Raw genomic sequence first — 15,580 nt, forward strand, 5'->3', positions numbered from 1 at the left:
TTGTACTCCAATCTACTGACGCGCAAATTCCAAACCACTAGGACTTGCAGCAGTCTCCCCAGTGTTCTTTCAGTCACGCTACAGAAAACCTACAGGATTCTTGTTCTTCGAAATGTTGCAGCCCTTGCAAAAGAACAACACACACATCCAAGAGACATTTTGCAGGTGAAAGAGCCTTAAATAGGCAGAAGCTGGGCACTTCTCTCATTCTATAGGTGAGGTTGCCATGCAACCATGTTGATCTGGAGCACAAACTCTGGAAACTGATTGATCTACACAACACTCAACACCATTTCAGCACCTATAATTCACACACTAAAGAGACACTGAATAATACACTGGCAAGTCATGAAAGTGTGTGCACAGGCAAGGGTGAAGGAGGTGGGTCTGACACACCAAGGGACTAACTGGTAGTTTTCCAGGAGCCTGAGGGCTGCATGGAATTTGCACAAATAATTAAGAGATACACAGCTAGACACAGCTATATTAACTTGATAGATGAAGAAAAAATGTCTTTTGTCCAAAATCACCAGGATTTAAATCTTTCACTTAAGTAATCTTTGTCTTCACCCTTCAAGTTACAAGACAAGGCAGCTACAGGCTGAATTTGGCCAGACTTGAAAAATTCTGCTCATTAACTTGGCTGTGGTAAGTAAAATTTCCCCGCTTTCTCTCCTCTCTGCCCAGGGGCGGCTCTAGGAATTTTGCCGCCCCAAGCACGGCAAGCAGGCTGCCTTCCGTGGCTTGCCTGCGGAGGGTCCGCTGGTCCCGCGGCTTCGGAGGACCTCCCGCAGGCATGCCTGCGGAAGGTCCTCTGAAGCTGCGGGACCAGCGGACCCTCCACAGGCAAGCCACGGAAGGCAGTCTGCCTGCCGCCCTCGCGGTGCTGGCAGAGCGCCCCCCCCCGCGGCTTGCCGCCCCAAGCACACGGTTGGCATGCTGGGGTCTGGAGCCGCCCCTGTCTCTGCCCCCTCCTCCCATCATAATCAGGTAGGGTCAGCGGTTCTCAAACTGTGGGTCGAGACCCCAAAGTGGGTCACAACCCCATTTTAATGGAGTCACCAGGATTGGCTCAGACTTGCTGGGGCCCAGGGCCAAAGCCCAAGGACTTCAGCCCTGGGCAGCAGGGCTCAGGTTACAGGCCCCTGCCTGGGGCTGAAGCCCTTGGCTTCTGCTTTGGTCCCCCTGCCTGGGGTGGTGGGGCTCAGGCTTTGGCCCCCACCTGGGATGGCAGGACTCAGGTGGGATCAGGCTTTGGTCCCCCCTCCTGGGGTCGTGTAGTAATTTTTGTTGTCAGAAGGAGGTCGCAGTACAATGAAGTTTGAGAACCCCGGACTTGGGTAAATAGGTTTTGTACCTGAGCTGCGTTTAGCTTTTAGGCTGACTTGAAACCAATGTCATAAAATTACCTGGTGTTGACTCGATGCATTGGTACAAGAAGTACTTCCATCCAGACACACATCTGTTTAGGTACTATTTTTGGCATTGGCATTGTATAACTACAAAACCCAGAAACTTTCTCTCCATATCAACCACCGAGAGGCTGAGAGTAAGAATCAGTTCTTAAAATCATCAGTATTGCCAACTCCATCTGCTGGAACATTGTGAGTCAGGCCCCTCCCCACAAATCACAACTGGTTCAGATAATGATCAGGGCTGTCAAGCGATTAAAAAAATGAGTTGCGATTAATCGCACTGTTAAAAATAGAATACCATTTATTTAAATATGTTTGGATATTTTCTACATTTTCAAATATATTGATTTCAATTACAACACAGAATACAAAGTGTACAGTGCTCACTTTATATTATTTTTATTACAAATATCTGCACTGTAAAAAACAAAATAAATAGCATTTTTCAGTTCACCTAATAAAGATATTGCACTACAATACTTGTAACATGAAAGCTGAACTTACAAATGTAGAATTATGTACAAAAAATAACTGCACTCAAAAATAAAACAATGTAAAATTTTAGAGCCTACAAGTCCAATCAGTCCTAATTCCTGTTCACCCCATCGCTCAAACAAGTTTGTTTACATTTGCAGGAGGTAATGCTGCCCGCTTCTTGTTTACTTCACCTGAAAGTAAGAACAGATGTTGAGGCTGGCATCACAAGATATTTATGTGCCAGATGCACTAAAGATTCGTATGTCCCTTCATGCTTCAAGCACTATTCCGGAGGACATGCGTCCATGCTAATGATGGTTTCTGCTCGATAACGATCCAAAACGTGTTGTGCACCGACGCATGTTCATCTTCATTATCTGAGTCAGATGCCACCAGCAGAAGGGTGATTTTCTTTTTTGGTGGTTCGGGTTCTGAAGTTTCCGCATTGGAGTGTTGCTCTTTTAACTCTTCAGAAAGCATGCTCCACACCTCGTCCCGCTCAGATTTTGGAAGGCACTTCAGATTCTTAAACCTTGGGTCAAGTGCTGTAACTATCTTTAGAAATCTCACATTGGTACTTTCTCTGTGTTTTGTCAAATCTGCAGTGAAAGTGTTCTTAAAATGAACATGTGCTGGGTCATCATCTGAGACTGCTATAACATGAAATATATGGCAGAATGTGGGTAAAACAGAGCAGGAGACAGGCAATTCTCCCCCAAGGAGTTCGGTCACAAAAGTAATTAACACATTTTTTTTTTAAACGAGCATCATCAGCATGGAAGCATATCCTTTGGAATGGTGGCTGAAACATGAAGGGTCATATGAATGTTTAGCATACCTGGCACATAAATACTTCGCAATGCCGGCTACAAAAGTGCCATGTGAATGCCTGTTCTCACTTTCAGGTTACATTGTAAATAGTAAGCAGGCAGCATTATCTCCCTTAAATGTAAACAAACTTGTTTTTCTGAGTGATTGGCTGAACAAGAAGTAGGACTGAGTGGACTTGTAGGCTCCAAAGTTTTGTGTGGTTTTGTTTTTGAGTGAAGTTAAGTAACCCCTCCCCCCAAAAAATTACATTTGTAAGTTGCACTTTCATGATAAAGAGATTGCACTACAGTACTTGTATGAGGTGAATTGAAAAATACTATTTCTTTTGTTTATCATTTTTATGGTGCAAATATTTGTAATAAAAATAATAATATAAAGTAAGCACTGTACACTGCATTTTGTGTTGTAATTGAAATCAATGTATTTGAAAAACGTAGAAAAACATGCAAAAATATTTACTAAATTTCAATTGGTATTCTATTGTTTAATAGGGCGATTAAAAGTGCAATTAACTGCGATTAATTTTTGAGTTAATTGAGTGAATTAACTACGATTGACAGCCCTAATAATGAGATTTTTAAAAGGGCCCCTTTTTGTTTGCTTTCTAGTTTTTTAGCCTTTAGGATGCACATTTTCAAGCTTTTCTCCACAACTGTATGGGACAGAAGTTTTTTGTTTTTTTTAAATGAACACTTATCCTCACATAATCACATGACTCTGGGAGCTGGAGCTTTAAGAAAACATCAGCTATCACAAGGTTCACAATTAAAATCCTGAAGGGTGACTGTTGCGTTGCAGTGCCTTTTAGGCGGGCATGGACAGAGCCCAACAATTAATGTGATTGGTAGCTAAGTTATTTTTTTTTTAGCATGCTTTTATATACAATTAAGGCAGGCAATCAAGTAATTGCTAATTGGTTAATAAAATACACACAGGCACAGCTATAACTTTATAGGGTAATTGTCATCCTGTACAACTTTCTGATTTATTATCCTGTTTACTGCCTACTGGCAGATTGAGAACCAGCCCAAGGCCAGCATCTCACAACACAGTTCACAGCCTAATTAGCCCGTCCTAGAAATCTAAACACTTAGCTTCTAACATACCCATCTGCCAAATTCCCACAGGTGACACCACTGAATCATAGTTTTTACTTCATTAGATTAAATCCATTTTTGCTCTCAGATCAGGCAAAGATGTATGTTTGATGCAAGAATTAGTGGATGAAATTTGGAAAGTATGATTAGATTATCATAATAGTCCCTTCGAGCTTCAAATCTGTGAGTCATTCCCTCAGATACTCAGTAGAGCCATCATCCAAACTCTTATACAATTCAGAATATTATTTCTAGATTACAGCAAAAGGCAGAGTCCTTCAAATAACATCAGTCTCAAGCAGAGAGATGACGACCTGTTCGGTAGTTAAGTCTACCCAATTCCCTTCTCTTCTATTAGGAACTTGTCATCATCAGTAGTTTCTATCACACAGACAAACACAACTAAGGCTGCAAAGTTAAGCACTAAAAATTAGAAAATGCCAAATTAAGGTTGCCTATGCAAACCTGATCTCCGTGTTTGCAAGCAATATCATAGTCTTTGGGCTTGTCCACACACCGGGGTAATGCACTCCACGGGGATGTGATTTTTAAGGTGCACTAATGTGCTGTGCATTAACTGTTCTGTGTAGATCCTGCTGGTGCACACTAAAGTCTCCCTAGCGCACTTACATGTAGTGCAGTTTCATTGCCACATTGTGTAGACAAGCCCTTTAATTACATGATTTTTCTACAATACCACAACTTCATCCAGTGCACAGGATGAACAGCCCTCACTTAGTGAGCAGCTATTCGATATTTTGTTTTATCCTTGTTTAATGTGTGGCCCAATGCCTTATTTACTGCATTCTACTCAAACCCTGTTATGAAGACAGAATTATTAATTTCCCCCGATTCAGCCACAGATAGTGCTCATCGCTAGTAGAGTGCTTTACAAATATTAATTGATCTTCACTGTACCCCTGTGAGCTGAAGGGTAGTGTCTCCACTTTACAGATGGGGAGCTAAGGAACCAAAAGACGAAGGTCAAAAGCATCCACTGATTTTGGGTGCCCAGTCTAAGATGCCCAAGACCTGATTGTTCATAATACTTAGCATTATTTATCACTTTATATGTTCAAAGCACAGATCCTATTAACTTCAATTGCAGCTACAAATGCTCAGCACTTCTGCAAATCAGACCCCAGGGTCTCAAGTCAGGAACCCAGAAAATGAGGAACCACAAAATTAGTGACGACCTATGAAAAGTTTGGTTTAAGTGATTTGCCTAGCATCACATAGAAACACTGTGGCAGAGGCAGGGATATCATTCAACTGCCTTAACCATGAGACTATCCTTTCTCTTCCAGCAGTCTTCTGCCTCATTCACTACACACCTTCTAAGTTCTGCAACAAATGAGGCAAGGGTCTACAGACAAGAGTCTCCTTCACTACACAACCCTGATTCATCCCCAGAGGATGCCCATCCTGTGTTCCGGAGGCAGGAATCCTGTAGGTGATTGTGTAATTTAAAGACTATCTTAATGCATACACACAGGGGAGGCCAAATTAAGGCTGTGCAGGTACTTCCTAGCTTTTGACTGCTTGACTTTGCAACCTTAATAATGTTCTTTTAATGTAGTTTGTGTGTAATTTCCTAGGTTTTTAAAAAGAGCAAACTGGAAAAAAAAAAACATCGACCAGAAATTCCATCACATGGCCTCATACTGACACTGGGCCACTAGATCCACTGCACAGACCTCTGCCTCTTTAGCCAACAGAACTAAACTGACAGCAGTAGTAGGTTGTCATCCTCTGTGTGGACCAGAATGTAACTTGCCAGTGGACTTCTCAAATATTTGCTGACAGCAGAGAAATGCTCAGAATCAGGTATTTTGGGCTCCATTCCACACTGAAGGGAGTGTATCTAGTGGGCACAGACTCTTCTGCCATGTCCCCTCCAACCTGTCCCTGGCCCAGTCCTGTCTCTTCCCCATCCCTGGCTCCTTGCCTACCAAGTCCCAGTATCTACTCCTCCAGTTTGTGATCACAGTTCCAGACCCCTTGCCCAGCCAGTTCTAGAGTCCTCCTTTCCAGCACTTTATCCCACCTGTCTGTCCTCTTCCACTGGCTCTCAGTCCTAGTCTATCTTCCTGGGGTCATCATCCAATCTCAGTCTCCCCCATCACCCCTCCCTGGCTCCTTGTACAGCCAGTCCCAGTTCTCCTCCTGCACCACTGCTCTATCAAGTTGTGCTCCCTTCCACTCCCTGCTGCCTCCACCTCCCCCGCATTCTAGTTCCACTCTCCTTGTTCAGACAGTCCAGTCCCCCACCCTCCCAAAGCTCCTTGTCTGATCTCTGAGGTTCCCCTTAACCAACTGGTTCCCAATCTCCACTCCCCTTCCTTCATCAATTCCCAGTTTGCTTTCCCCCAGTTCCCAGTCCTAGTCTTCTTCGCTAACCTGTCCCAGCCTCCCCCACACGCTCCCAGTCTCTTTGCCCAGACAGTCCCATTCACAGTTTCACTCTCAAGACCCCCTCTAGACTCAGTCTCACTGGTTCTCAAACTATGGAGCAGGTCTCCCAGGGCTGGTAGGGAATGTGTCAAGCTGTGTGCTTCCCCCGCCCCCTCCACCCCATGAACCCTGGATGGCTAGGGCTCGTGCAGAAGGGCTGTGCACACCCTTGCCCCAATCCCTCACCTGGGCAGCCTAGGTTCAGGCTCTCCTTCCCTCCCCCTCATTCCCATACCTGGAGGCAGCAGAGCTCCAGCTGTCAGCCCTCGGGCGGCTGCAGCAGCGCAGAAGTAAGGGTGGCATGGGGTGCCAAGTCTGCTGTGAAAAGTGGTATTGACGAAGATCACTTTTCACATTGCCACCCTTACTTCTGTGCTGCTGCTGGCACAGCCCAGCTAGCAGCTGCTGCACTCTGCTCTGCCTTCAGAGCTGGGTGGCAGTATATGTACTTGGGGTGTCGGGTGTAAACTACTACAGGCACAAAGAAAGGGGGCCTGACCAAATAATCCTGATGAAATAACCACTGCACTAGATTCCTTGTTACAACCTCCTCCTTTGACTCTCCCCAGTCCGTCTTTCGTCCCCTCTGCATTCAGCTCAGACATCTTCCTCCCCCATGCTGCCTGGATGTTCCCGCAGAGAGAGAGAGGCTCCCTGCTTTCAGTCCCAGTGCCTAGCCTTACCGTGGTCTGAAGCACCTGGGAAGAGTCATTCTTGGGAAAGTCCAGCTTCTCCCTATTGCCCTCGGGTGGAGCATATTAAGCTGGTATGTGGCCGAAGGCAGACACCCAGCATGGAAATTTTCAGCCCAAACAGTCCAGGTTTGGCAAAGTTATAAGTAACTAAAACCAGGCTCTTATAGTGGGGACATGTCAGGCTACCTTAATAATAGGTGGCACTATCAGTCTCCCCTATAATATTTAATTGCGATACTGTGACACAGACATCCATTGATGGTTCACAATTCTACATCAGCAACTCTTGTCAGGTCTGACATACTCACTGCACCTCCCACACTCCGGTCATGGTGTTTATTTAAAACATGAGATGTAATGTATCATTTGAAATTTACCACTACACTGGTCATTAATGTCACAGTGAAATGTTTGTAACAACTCTGTAGGTGAAATTATGAACATGCTCTGATATTATATCCCGAAGACTGTAAACAGACAAAGGAGACAAAACAGGTTTCTTCTCTATAAAGGAGAAAGAAAATATGGTGGCAGACACCCTGCCAGAAAAGAGGGTTCTGACCTACTGCCTCTGGGTCAGCCAGTGACTAACCCTCCTGCAGCTTTGTAAGGGGGGAGGTGTGACCCTGAGAGCAACCCAGTGTCTGAGGGCAAGCGGCTTTCTGGTATCTAACAGTGAGTTTCAGCAGGCTTGGCCAGTGTACCCCAACTCATTAGTGGCATGATCTGTATGTAAAAGGTGTCAGGTCACTGCAAAATTATTGACACACTGGTGATTAATATCGTTGTGAAATGTTTACATTAATACCACATGTGGATGTTGTCTGCTACTATGTTTTAAAGTCTGTATTTGAATGAAGTAGAAAACAGGTCTGCTTGGGCCTTGAATACAAATGAAGCAGGGTTGACCAGTAACAATGGGACAGTAATTTACATATGCAGTAAACAGAACCATTAAAACTCACAAGATGGCTGGGGAGTCAGTCAGCATGTACAGATCACAAAGGACTGTGTATTTGCTTGTCTGACCAGCCTGGCTGTCAGGCAGAGACAAATGTGGCATATTTATATGCAAGGTAACCCCAAGTCATCAGGAGAGCAAGTGGGGAAAGACGACCACTTACTCTTGACAGGAGATGGAGACAGCACCCCCCAGGGAACTTCCCTGCTTCTTGAAGCAAGATCAATTAACTTAGAGATATGCTTTTCTAAGGTTTACTGGACTATTAAGGCAGGGGGCAGAGAACCCCTAAGTTATCTATCACTGCACAGATACAAGAGACCAGATCTTTTGCAAGCTGAGAAAGATAGATCCTTCAACCAAAGGGGTTGAAGTCTCTGGGAATGGAAGATTGGTAAGGAAGCTACCTCAAACAAAGACTCCAGCTTGTTAATTTAGGTCTTAGCCATTACAAAGTGTAATTTTACTTTTGTTTGTTTGTAACTCTTTCTAACTTTATTCCTTCTACTTGGTATCACTTAACCTACGTCCTTTCAGTAATAGATTTGGTTAATTTTTACAATAAACCAACTCAGTGCTGTACTTGAAGGGAAGGGTGTATTTACCCCAGTTAAGTTAAGCTATGATGTGCTTCTGTCTCTTTAAAGGAGCAAACAACTCACACTATTCTTTAGAGTGTTCCAGGAGAGGGCTGGCCACTTCAAGGCAGATGGTTTGGGGAAAATTCGGAACTGGGAGTGCATTGGGGTCACCTCTACAAATAATAATTAAGACTGGGAAATCAGAGTGGATCTGTTGTGTTGTAGGCAGGCTGCTGGGGTCAGAGTGCTGAACCAGGCCTGCACAGCACATAGACACTCAGGAACTGTGTGCTTGTCTGTTGGTGTCCAGGCTGTGAGTCACAGCAGCAGAACATTCAACGCACCTAAGGTTACAGGGCAAGCGATAATCCCACACTGGTCTGGATTGCACCCCAGAATGTGACAGACACCATTAAATGTCTTTTTTTTTTTTTAAATCTTTTCAAAGATTCTGTTAAATACTTTTAAAGATAAACTACTTATTCTCTGGAGAAAATTATTTGCAGAAGAACTACAAACATTATTGTTATATGACACACATGCACATCCCAACCATCTTAGGTTAGATACCATTCAGGTAGGAAAGTAAGAAAATCTAAGAGAAAAAGGAGTTCTGGAGAGCTGGCAGTTTTTCAAAGAGACAATGTTAAAGGCTCAACAGCAAACTATCCTAATGCAAAGGAAATGGAGGAAGAATAGTACAAGGCAAATATGACTCCATCAGGAGCTCTTTTAACGACCTGAACATCAAAAAGGAATCCTACCAAAGATGGAAACATGGACAAATTGCTAAGGAGCAGTATAAAAGTAGACATAAGCATGTATAGACAAAATCAGAAAAGCTAAGGCACAAAATGGTTCTATAAATACATTAGGAACAAGAGAAAGAAATAGGAAAGTGTAGGTACGCTACTTAGCAGGGAAAGAAAGCGAATGACATATAAGCTCAAGAAGGATCAGGTGTTTAATGCCTATTTGCTTCAGTTCTCACTAAAAAGGTTAATGGTGACCTGATACTTAGCACAATATTAACAACAAAGGGGAAGGACATAAGTCAAAATAGGAAAGAACAGGTTAAAGACTATTTAGATCCATTAGATACACTCAAGTCAACAGGACCTGATGATATAAGAAAACAATTGCAGAACAGAATGCTAAATAAAAATCTAGATACTTTTAATTCACTCATCACAATATTTCCCAGGAGGTTGAAGCCAACATTCATTTCTCCTCTATGGTACTTAGGAAGCATAAGAATTTCCATAGAATACAAATAATAAAATCAAAGAATATGCCAATAATATGAGCCATTATTAGCTTACCATGCTGTCTCTGTACACATCAAAAACAACTGGAAAGAAGAAAAATTGATTTGTTAGTTTCAAAATATATGTGGTTACACACATGGCTAAGCATAAATAGATAAACAAGCGTTTATAGCACGATGCTCAAGTTTAATATGTCTACAAAACAGAAAGCCCAAGACAGCGCTCATTTATGATGGAGAGTAGAAACAGTAATAGAGAACTCCTGTTGCCAGTGCATAGACTGGGTTTTCTACGGGTCTTTATTGTTTAATACAGATATTTCCACCCCAAAACATTTTATTAGCTCTTCAGAACAGAAGAGAGCTTATCTTCAATATTACTGTTTGTACTGCAGTAGCACTTAGAGGCCTTAATCAGGGATCAAGGCCCCATTGTGCTAGCTGTGGAACACACACAGAATAAAGAGTCCTTGCCACAAAGAGATTACCATCAGCTCCTGATGAAACAAAACAGACAGTGAAAATCAACCGGGGTGGGTGGCTGAGAGAAGGTAGCAGTGAAATGATCACTTTTAGTACACAACACAGTAGTCACAGCACACCAACTGCCTAGTGATGTCTATTTTAATATGAACTCGTCACTATTCAGAGATTTAAACAAAACAGTTGTTTCTCCATATCTATATCTATTTATCTATATCTTTCACAGTAAACTTTTTTGTATTGTTAAACAAATCCATATATTTACTGCGTCTTGGAGCAGCTTGTCCTGGAACCCATAAGAGATGAGGCAATTCTCCTTTTAGTCCTAAATGGACCACAGGATCTGGTCCAAGAGATCAATATAGCTGAATCACTCGGTAATAGCAACCATAATGTAATTAAATTTAACATCCTTGCAAGGGGACAAATGCCAAAGAAACCTACCACGGTACCATTTAACTTCAAAAAGGGGAACACACAAAAATGAGGAAGCTATAGTTAAATGGAAATTAAAAGGAACTGTCACAAGGGTGAAATGCCTGGAAACTGAGAGTTAAACCAGTTTACAAATCTGTGCCATGTAAATATCAGACACAAAATAATTACTACAGTTAACTTCTGTTTAAAGAGATATTATATAGAAATATAGTCATCAGATCTCTTGTTTAAAGGTGTTACAACATCTATGACATGTCTTTTGTAGTGACTGTATTAAACTGAGCGAAATCTAAGAAGACATTTAGAAGACAAGGCATATTCATCAGATGTTGATATTAAAAAAATTTGAGGTGTGCTGTTTTTTTTTTTTGCAGGTGAATTAACCATTGAATAAAAGGTAACCAAATACCTATTTGCCCCTCTATCTATTTTGTTGGGTACATAATTAATGTGTAATTTTTCCTTTTCGCCAACCTCCCTTTTTTTTTTTAAATCATTCCTCTACAGGTGGAAGGACTGGCATTTTCAGTGAATACAAAACTGTCTCAAATCAAAGAACCAAACACTGTGCAAGCAGCAACTAGCATTAGCATGCAGTCAGAGAACAAAAACATTACATAGCTGTCGAGTTAAGATATTGGGAATGTCAAATATTACTTTTCACTGGTATTTCCAAGCAACTGTAGGAAACAATCCTGGGCTGGCAAGCAGCTACACAGGATAATTTGATAGGCCTCATTTCTACTTTCTTGGTCATGCAGTCCCCTTTGAGCCTAGAACTCACATTGAAGTCAATGGGAGTTCCATGAAGAAATGTTTGAAAGATCAGGCCACCAGATTCTATTTTAAAGTTAATTTTTAATAGTGTAACTATTAAGCAATTGGGGACTTCCATAAAACATTTCCCACTTCCCACAATCTTGCTTTCTAATACAACCCTTAAAGAGATACTTACAGTCTTCATCCAAGAATTTATATTGAATATGTTTCTTGAAGAACTCCTGTATACATCTACAAATCTCCTCATTTTGTTTAGAGATATGCTCATAATATTGCGTGTAGTCTCTCTGGGATATACCTGTTATGAATTCAATTAGTTAATTAATTACATATGTACATTTTACAGCCTTTTTTTTTTTTTAAAGTGTTACTGAGATGCGAAGAAGTTAATGGGACAGGATTGAGTTATTAGAAAGATGCACATTGTGATCTATATTTTAAAATACCAATTTCAAATGCATCAAAATAACACTCCCAGCTGCTTACTCTTTGGTTTTACTTTCCAATGTTTGAAGATTTCCCCCCGCTACCAGACAGACAGACACACACACACACACCCCTGGTGGTTTGCCACATTCACTACACGAGGACACTGTCTCAATTTCCCACGTTTTTAGTAACTCCCTTTCCCATCAAAAGCCTAAAGCTGAGTTCGCACTGCATTACTAGCTTGACCTTCAGTGGTTCTCAAGCCAACCCTCCGACGGGCAAGCTACCTCAAGCTTAAAATCCCACTTAACTTGAACTAGAGATTTTGTGTGTGGGCACGAGTTGGATTAGGGGCAACACTTGAGTTATACCTGTAGCTAACAATGCTGTGAAAACAAGACTGTCAAAGCCTGTCAGGTCCAAAGAAGCTGAGCAAAACACCTTTTTTCAAACACAAATCATAGAATCATAGAAGATTAGGGTCGGAAGAGACCTCAGGAGGTCATCTAGTCCAACCCCCTGCTCAAAGCATCAGAGAGATTGAATCAGAGAAGAGGAGTCACTGCTGACTACTGCATCCTGCTGCAGAACACTTATTTTGCTGTGCTGACAGAAGCCAAGGTAGCTCTTTACTTCTGTCTGTACATCCAGAGTCATTGAAGCTAAGTGGCACACAGCTCTGGAAGCAGTACTAACTGCTGCAGCTGCACAAGACAAAATGGGAGTTCACTTAACCCTCTTTCAAGGGTATATAACCTCCTGTATAGGAGCTCTTAAAATTATCACCAAATGGTAAAATTCCAAAAGAAAGTAGCCTCCATGAAAATCGAGTGCCATTCCAACGGATTTCTACTTTGGCCCTTAAGGTAGTACGGCTGGATGTTCAGTCTATGTCCATTACTGGCAATTTCATGGCACCACCGAAGCTTTTGGTGACCACATGATTACCAATCATGTTGCAGCATTCCTTGGTCCATATGCTTTGTAATTCATGGGTCTTCCATCCTAATAATATGTCCATACCAAGAAAGCCACAAAAACTGAATCAACACTGATTGAGGTGGTTGCTGGGTTCAGCTTTGCATGTCCTCATTTCTGATCTTGTCCTGCCACTTAGTATTGAGCAGCTGATGAAGACAAGAATCGAACATGTCAGTCTGCCACTCTTAAACCTTCCTCTGTGCTCACCTGTCATTGCCATACAGCAGAGTTAGCACAAGTGGGGCTCTCTAGATCCAAGCTTTATAGCTAGCTTGACATTATGATGTTCCCACAGAGGCCTCTGAAGGCCCTGAAATATGGCAGCAGCTGCTGCTGCTATTTGAATATGCAGATTCTTTGAGTATCCTCCAGCACTGTCTACAACACTGCGCAAATATTTTTAAATTGCCACCTGCTCGGTGGCATCTGGACAGGTTACTACTGAACTGGCTGTAATCTGGAGCTGGAGGCTGCTTGATGTTAATGGCCAGGAACTTAATTTAAAAAAATAATTCCAGCTCTGAAATGGGGTGGGGCAAATTAGCCCCAGCTGCATCCGATGTACGCAGCCAAACCTTTTCTAATGTGGCTGTTTTATAGGTAACATCTTTACATAGATGAGAAGGTCCTTTGTCATTACATTTTTAAAATTAGAATTTAGCAGCTAAGGGCCTGTAATACATCTAGAGGGAAATATAGGAGGGGGAAAAAGATTCTAATTGAAACTCTCAGCATCACATCCCACTTATGTTTTATTATATATTTAACCCTTTGGATACCTGCTAATCCTACAGTTAACAAAGGAAGACTGACCTTTTAATCACAGTGAGCAGGAAGGTTATGTGGCCACCTTGTGCTCCAGTTGTTTTCTGGATATTGCAGCTACTTAGGACTCCCTGAAGAAGTCTCTACCCACCCTGCCTACTTCTGCCAGGAAGTTTTTCTCCCATGTTCTTTACTTGATGCAGTGCTGGGCAACCAGCCAGGGCAGAGGAGGCTGGACACAGTGCAGAGAGGGGAGGAACTTAGCTCTGTATAGTGAAAGGGACAGTGGTCATGACTGCTCGTCAGGAGACAAGACACAGTCTAGGATAGCAGACAAAATCTAGGAAAGCAGGAAGGCTCTCATTTGATTAAAATTGATAGGCCCTCAGTAAAATGTGTGAAGGGAAAAATGCCTTCATTTATAATGCTCTCAGGTTAAATCCAAATATAGTCTCACAGTATCTTAATATTGATAGAAAAGAAACTTTCATAATGATTTGCTTCACTGGAATGAAACCCAAGGTGTTGTTTCGCTAATTCACTTCAATAGAGTGATCTCTTGTATGCAAAGCTTCACAAATGATAAACTGCCTTGCATTTGAGGCTCACAATTGCAGAAATTTTCTTTGTTTAGAAGACACTGGTTTAAATCAGCATCAGTAGGATTATTGCAAACCTGATACACTTAACATATATCTTAAGTGACAGAAGCTTTGACACCAGATACATAAACACGACCAACTGCACAAAACTCTGCTGGATGTTCTATTATTACAGCATGAGTAACTTATGAAAAGAGAAAGCCATAACCTCTCAATACAGACATATGGATTACAACTGTTTGCAGTACTATTAGTAATTAAAAATTCAACTAAGTTCACAAGCTCCCTGCTTTACATACATGGATTAAGAACATGCCTGTGAAAAGGTAGTCGATATTCTTATGTTAAATTGCAAGCTCTGATTTTGTTTGCTATTACTTCTAATGTCTTCCTTACAACACTGCTGCTAATACATCCCAGAATGATGTCTGCTTTTTTCCCCAACGGTATCGTGTTGACGACTCTCATTTAGTTTGTGATCCACTATAACCCCTAGATCCTTTTCTCCAGTATCCCTTCCTAGGCAGTCATTTCCCATTTTGCATTTGTGCAATTCATTATTCCTTCCTAAGTGTCGTACTTGGCATTTGTCCTTATTGAATTTCATCCTACTCATTTCTCCAGTTTGTCAAGATCATTTTGAATTATAATAAGATATTGAATAGAACCAGACTCAAAACAGATCCTTGTGGGACCACACTTAATATGCCTGTACATCTTGACTGTGACCCATTTAGTTCATAGAATATCAGGGTTAGAAGGGACCTCAGGAGATCATCTAGTCCAACCCCCTACTCAAAGCAGGACCAATCAGAACCCTGGGTTTAGCAGTTCAATGCTTAAACCACTGAGCTATCCCTCCCCCCGTCGATAACTACTCTTTGCATACAGGTTTCGGAGTGATAGCCATGTTAGTCTGTATCAGCAAAAACAATGAGGAGTCATCGTGGCACCTTAGAGACTAACAAATTTATTTGGGCATAAGCGTTTATGGGCTAGAACCCACTTCATCAGGTGCATGGAGTGGAAAATACAGGAGCAGGCATAAATATATGAAAAGATGGGAGTTGCCTTACCAAGTGTGAGATCAGTCTAACGAGACAATTCAATTAGCAGCAGGATACCAAGGGAGGAAAAATAACTTTTATAGTGGTAATGAGAGTGGCCCATTTCAAACAGTTGACAAGAAGGTGTGAGTAACAGTAGGGGGAAATTAGTATGGGGGAAATTAGGTTGTTTTCTCTGCGTACAGTTTTCCAATCAGTTGTGCACCCACCTTATAGTAGGTTTGTCTAAGCTATATTTCCTGAATTTGCTTATGAGA

The 15,580-nt window shown here is 41.9% G+C and overlaps 1 protein-coding gene across 1 annotated transcript in view; it reads right to left on the minus strand.

Annotated features, from left to right (window-relative positions):
• The window catches only part of CDC123 (cell division cycle 123), a 67,312-nt gene that overhangs the window by 15,920 nt on the left and 35,812 nt on the right, over positions 1–15,580 (minus strand). The window contains exons 9-10 of the mRNA XM_039519423.1: positions 11,655–11,777; positions 9,834–9,862 (exon numbers count right to left, since the gene is read on the minus strand). Coding sequence (XP_039375357.1) covers positions 9,834–9,862; positions 11,655–11,777 — 152 coding nt within the window. The remainder of the gene's footprint in view (positions 1–9,833; positions 9,863–11,654; positions 11,778–15,580) is intronic.

The sequence above is a fragment of the Mauremys reevesii genome, linkage group 1 (assembly GCF_016161935.1).
Source record: "Mauremys reevesii isolate NIE-2019 linkage group 1, ASM1616193v1, whole genome shotgun sequence".
Lineage (NCBI taxonomy): Eukaryota > Metazoa > Chordata > Testudines > Geoemydidae > Mauremys > Mauremys reevesii.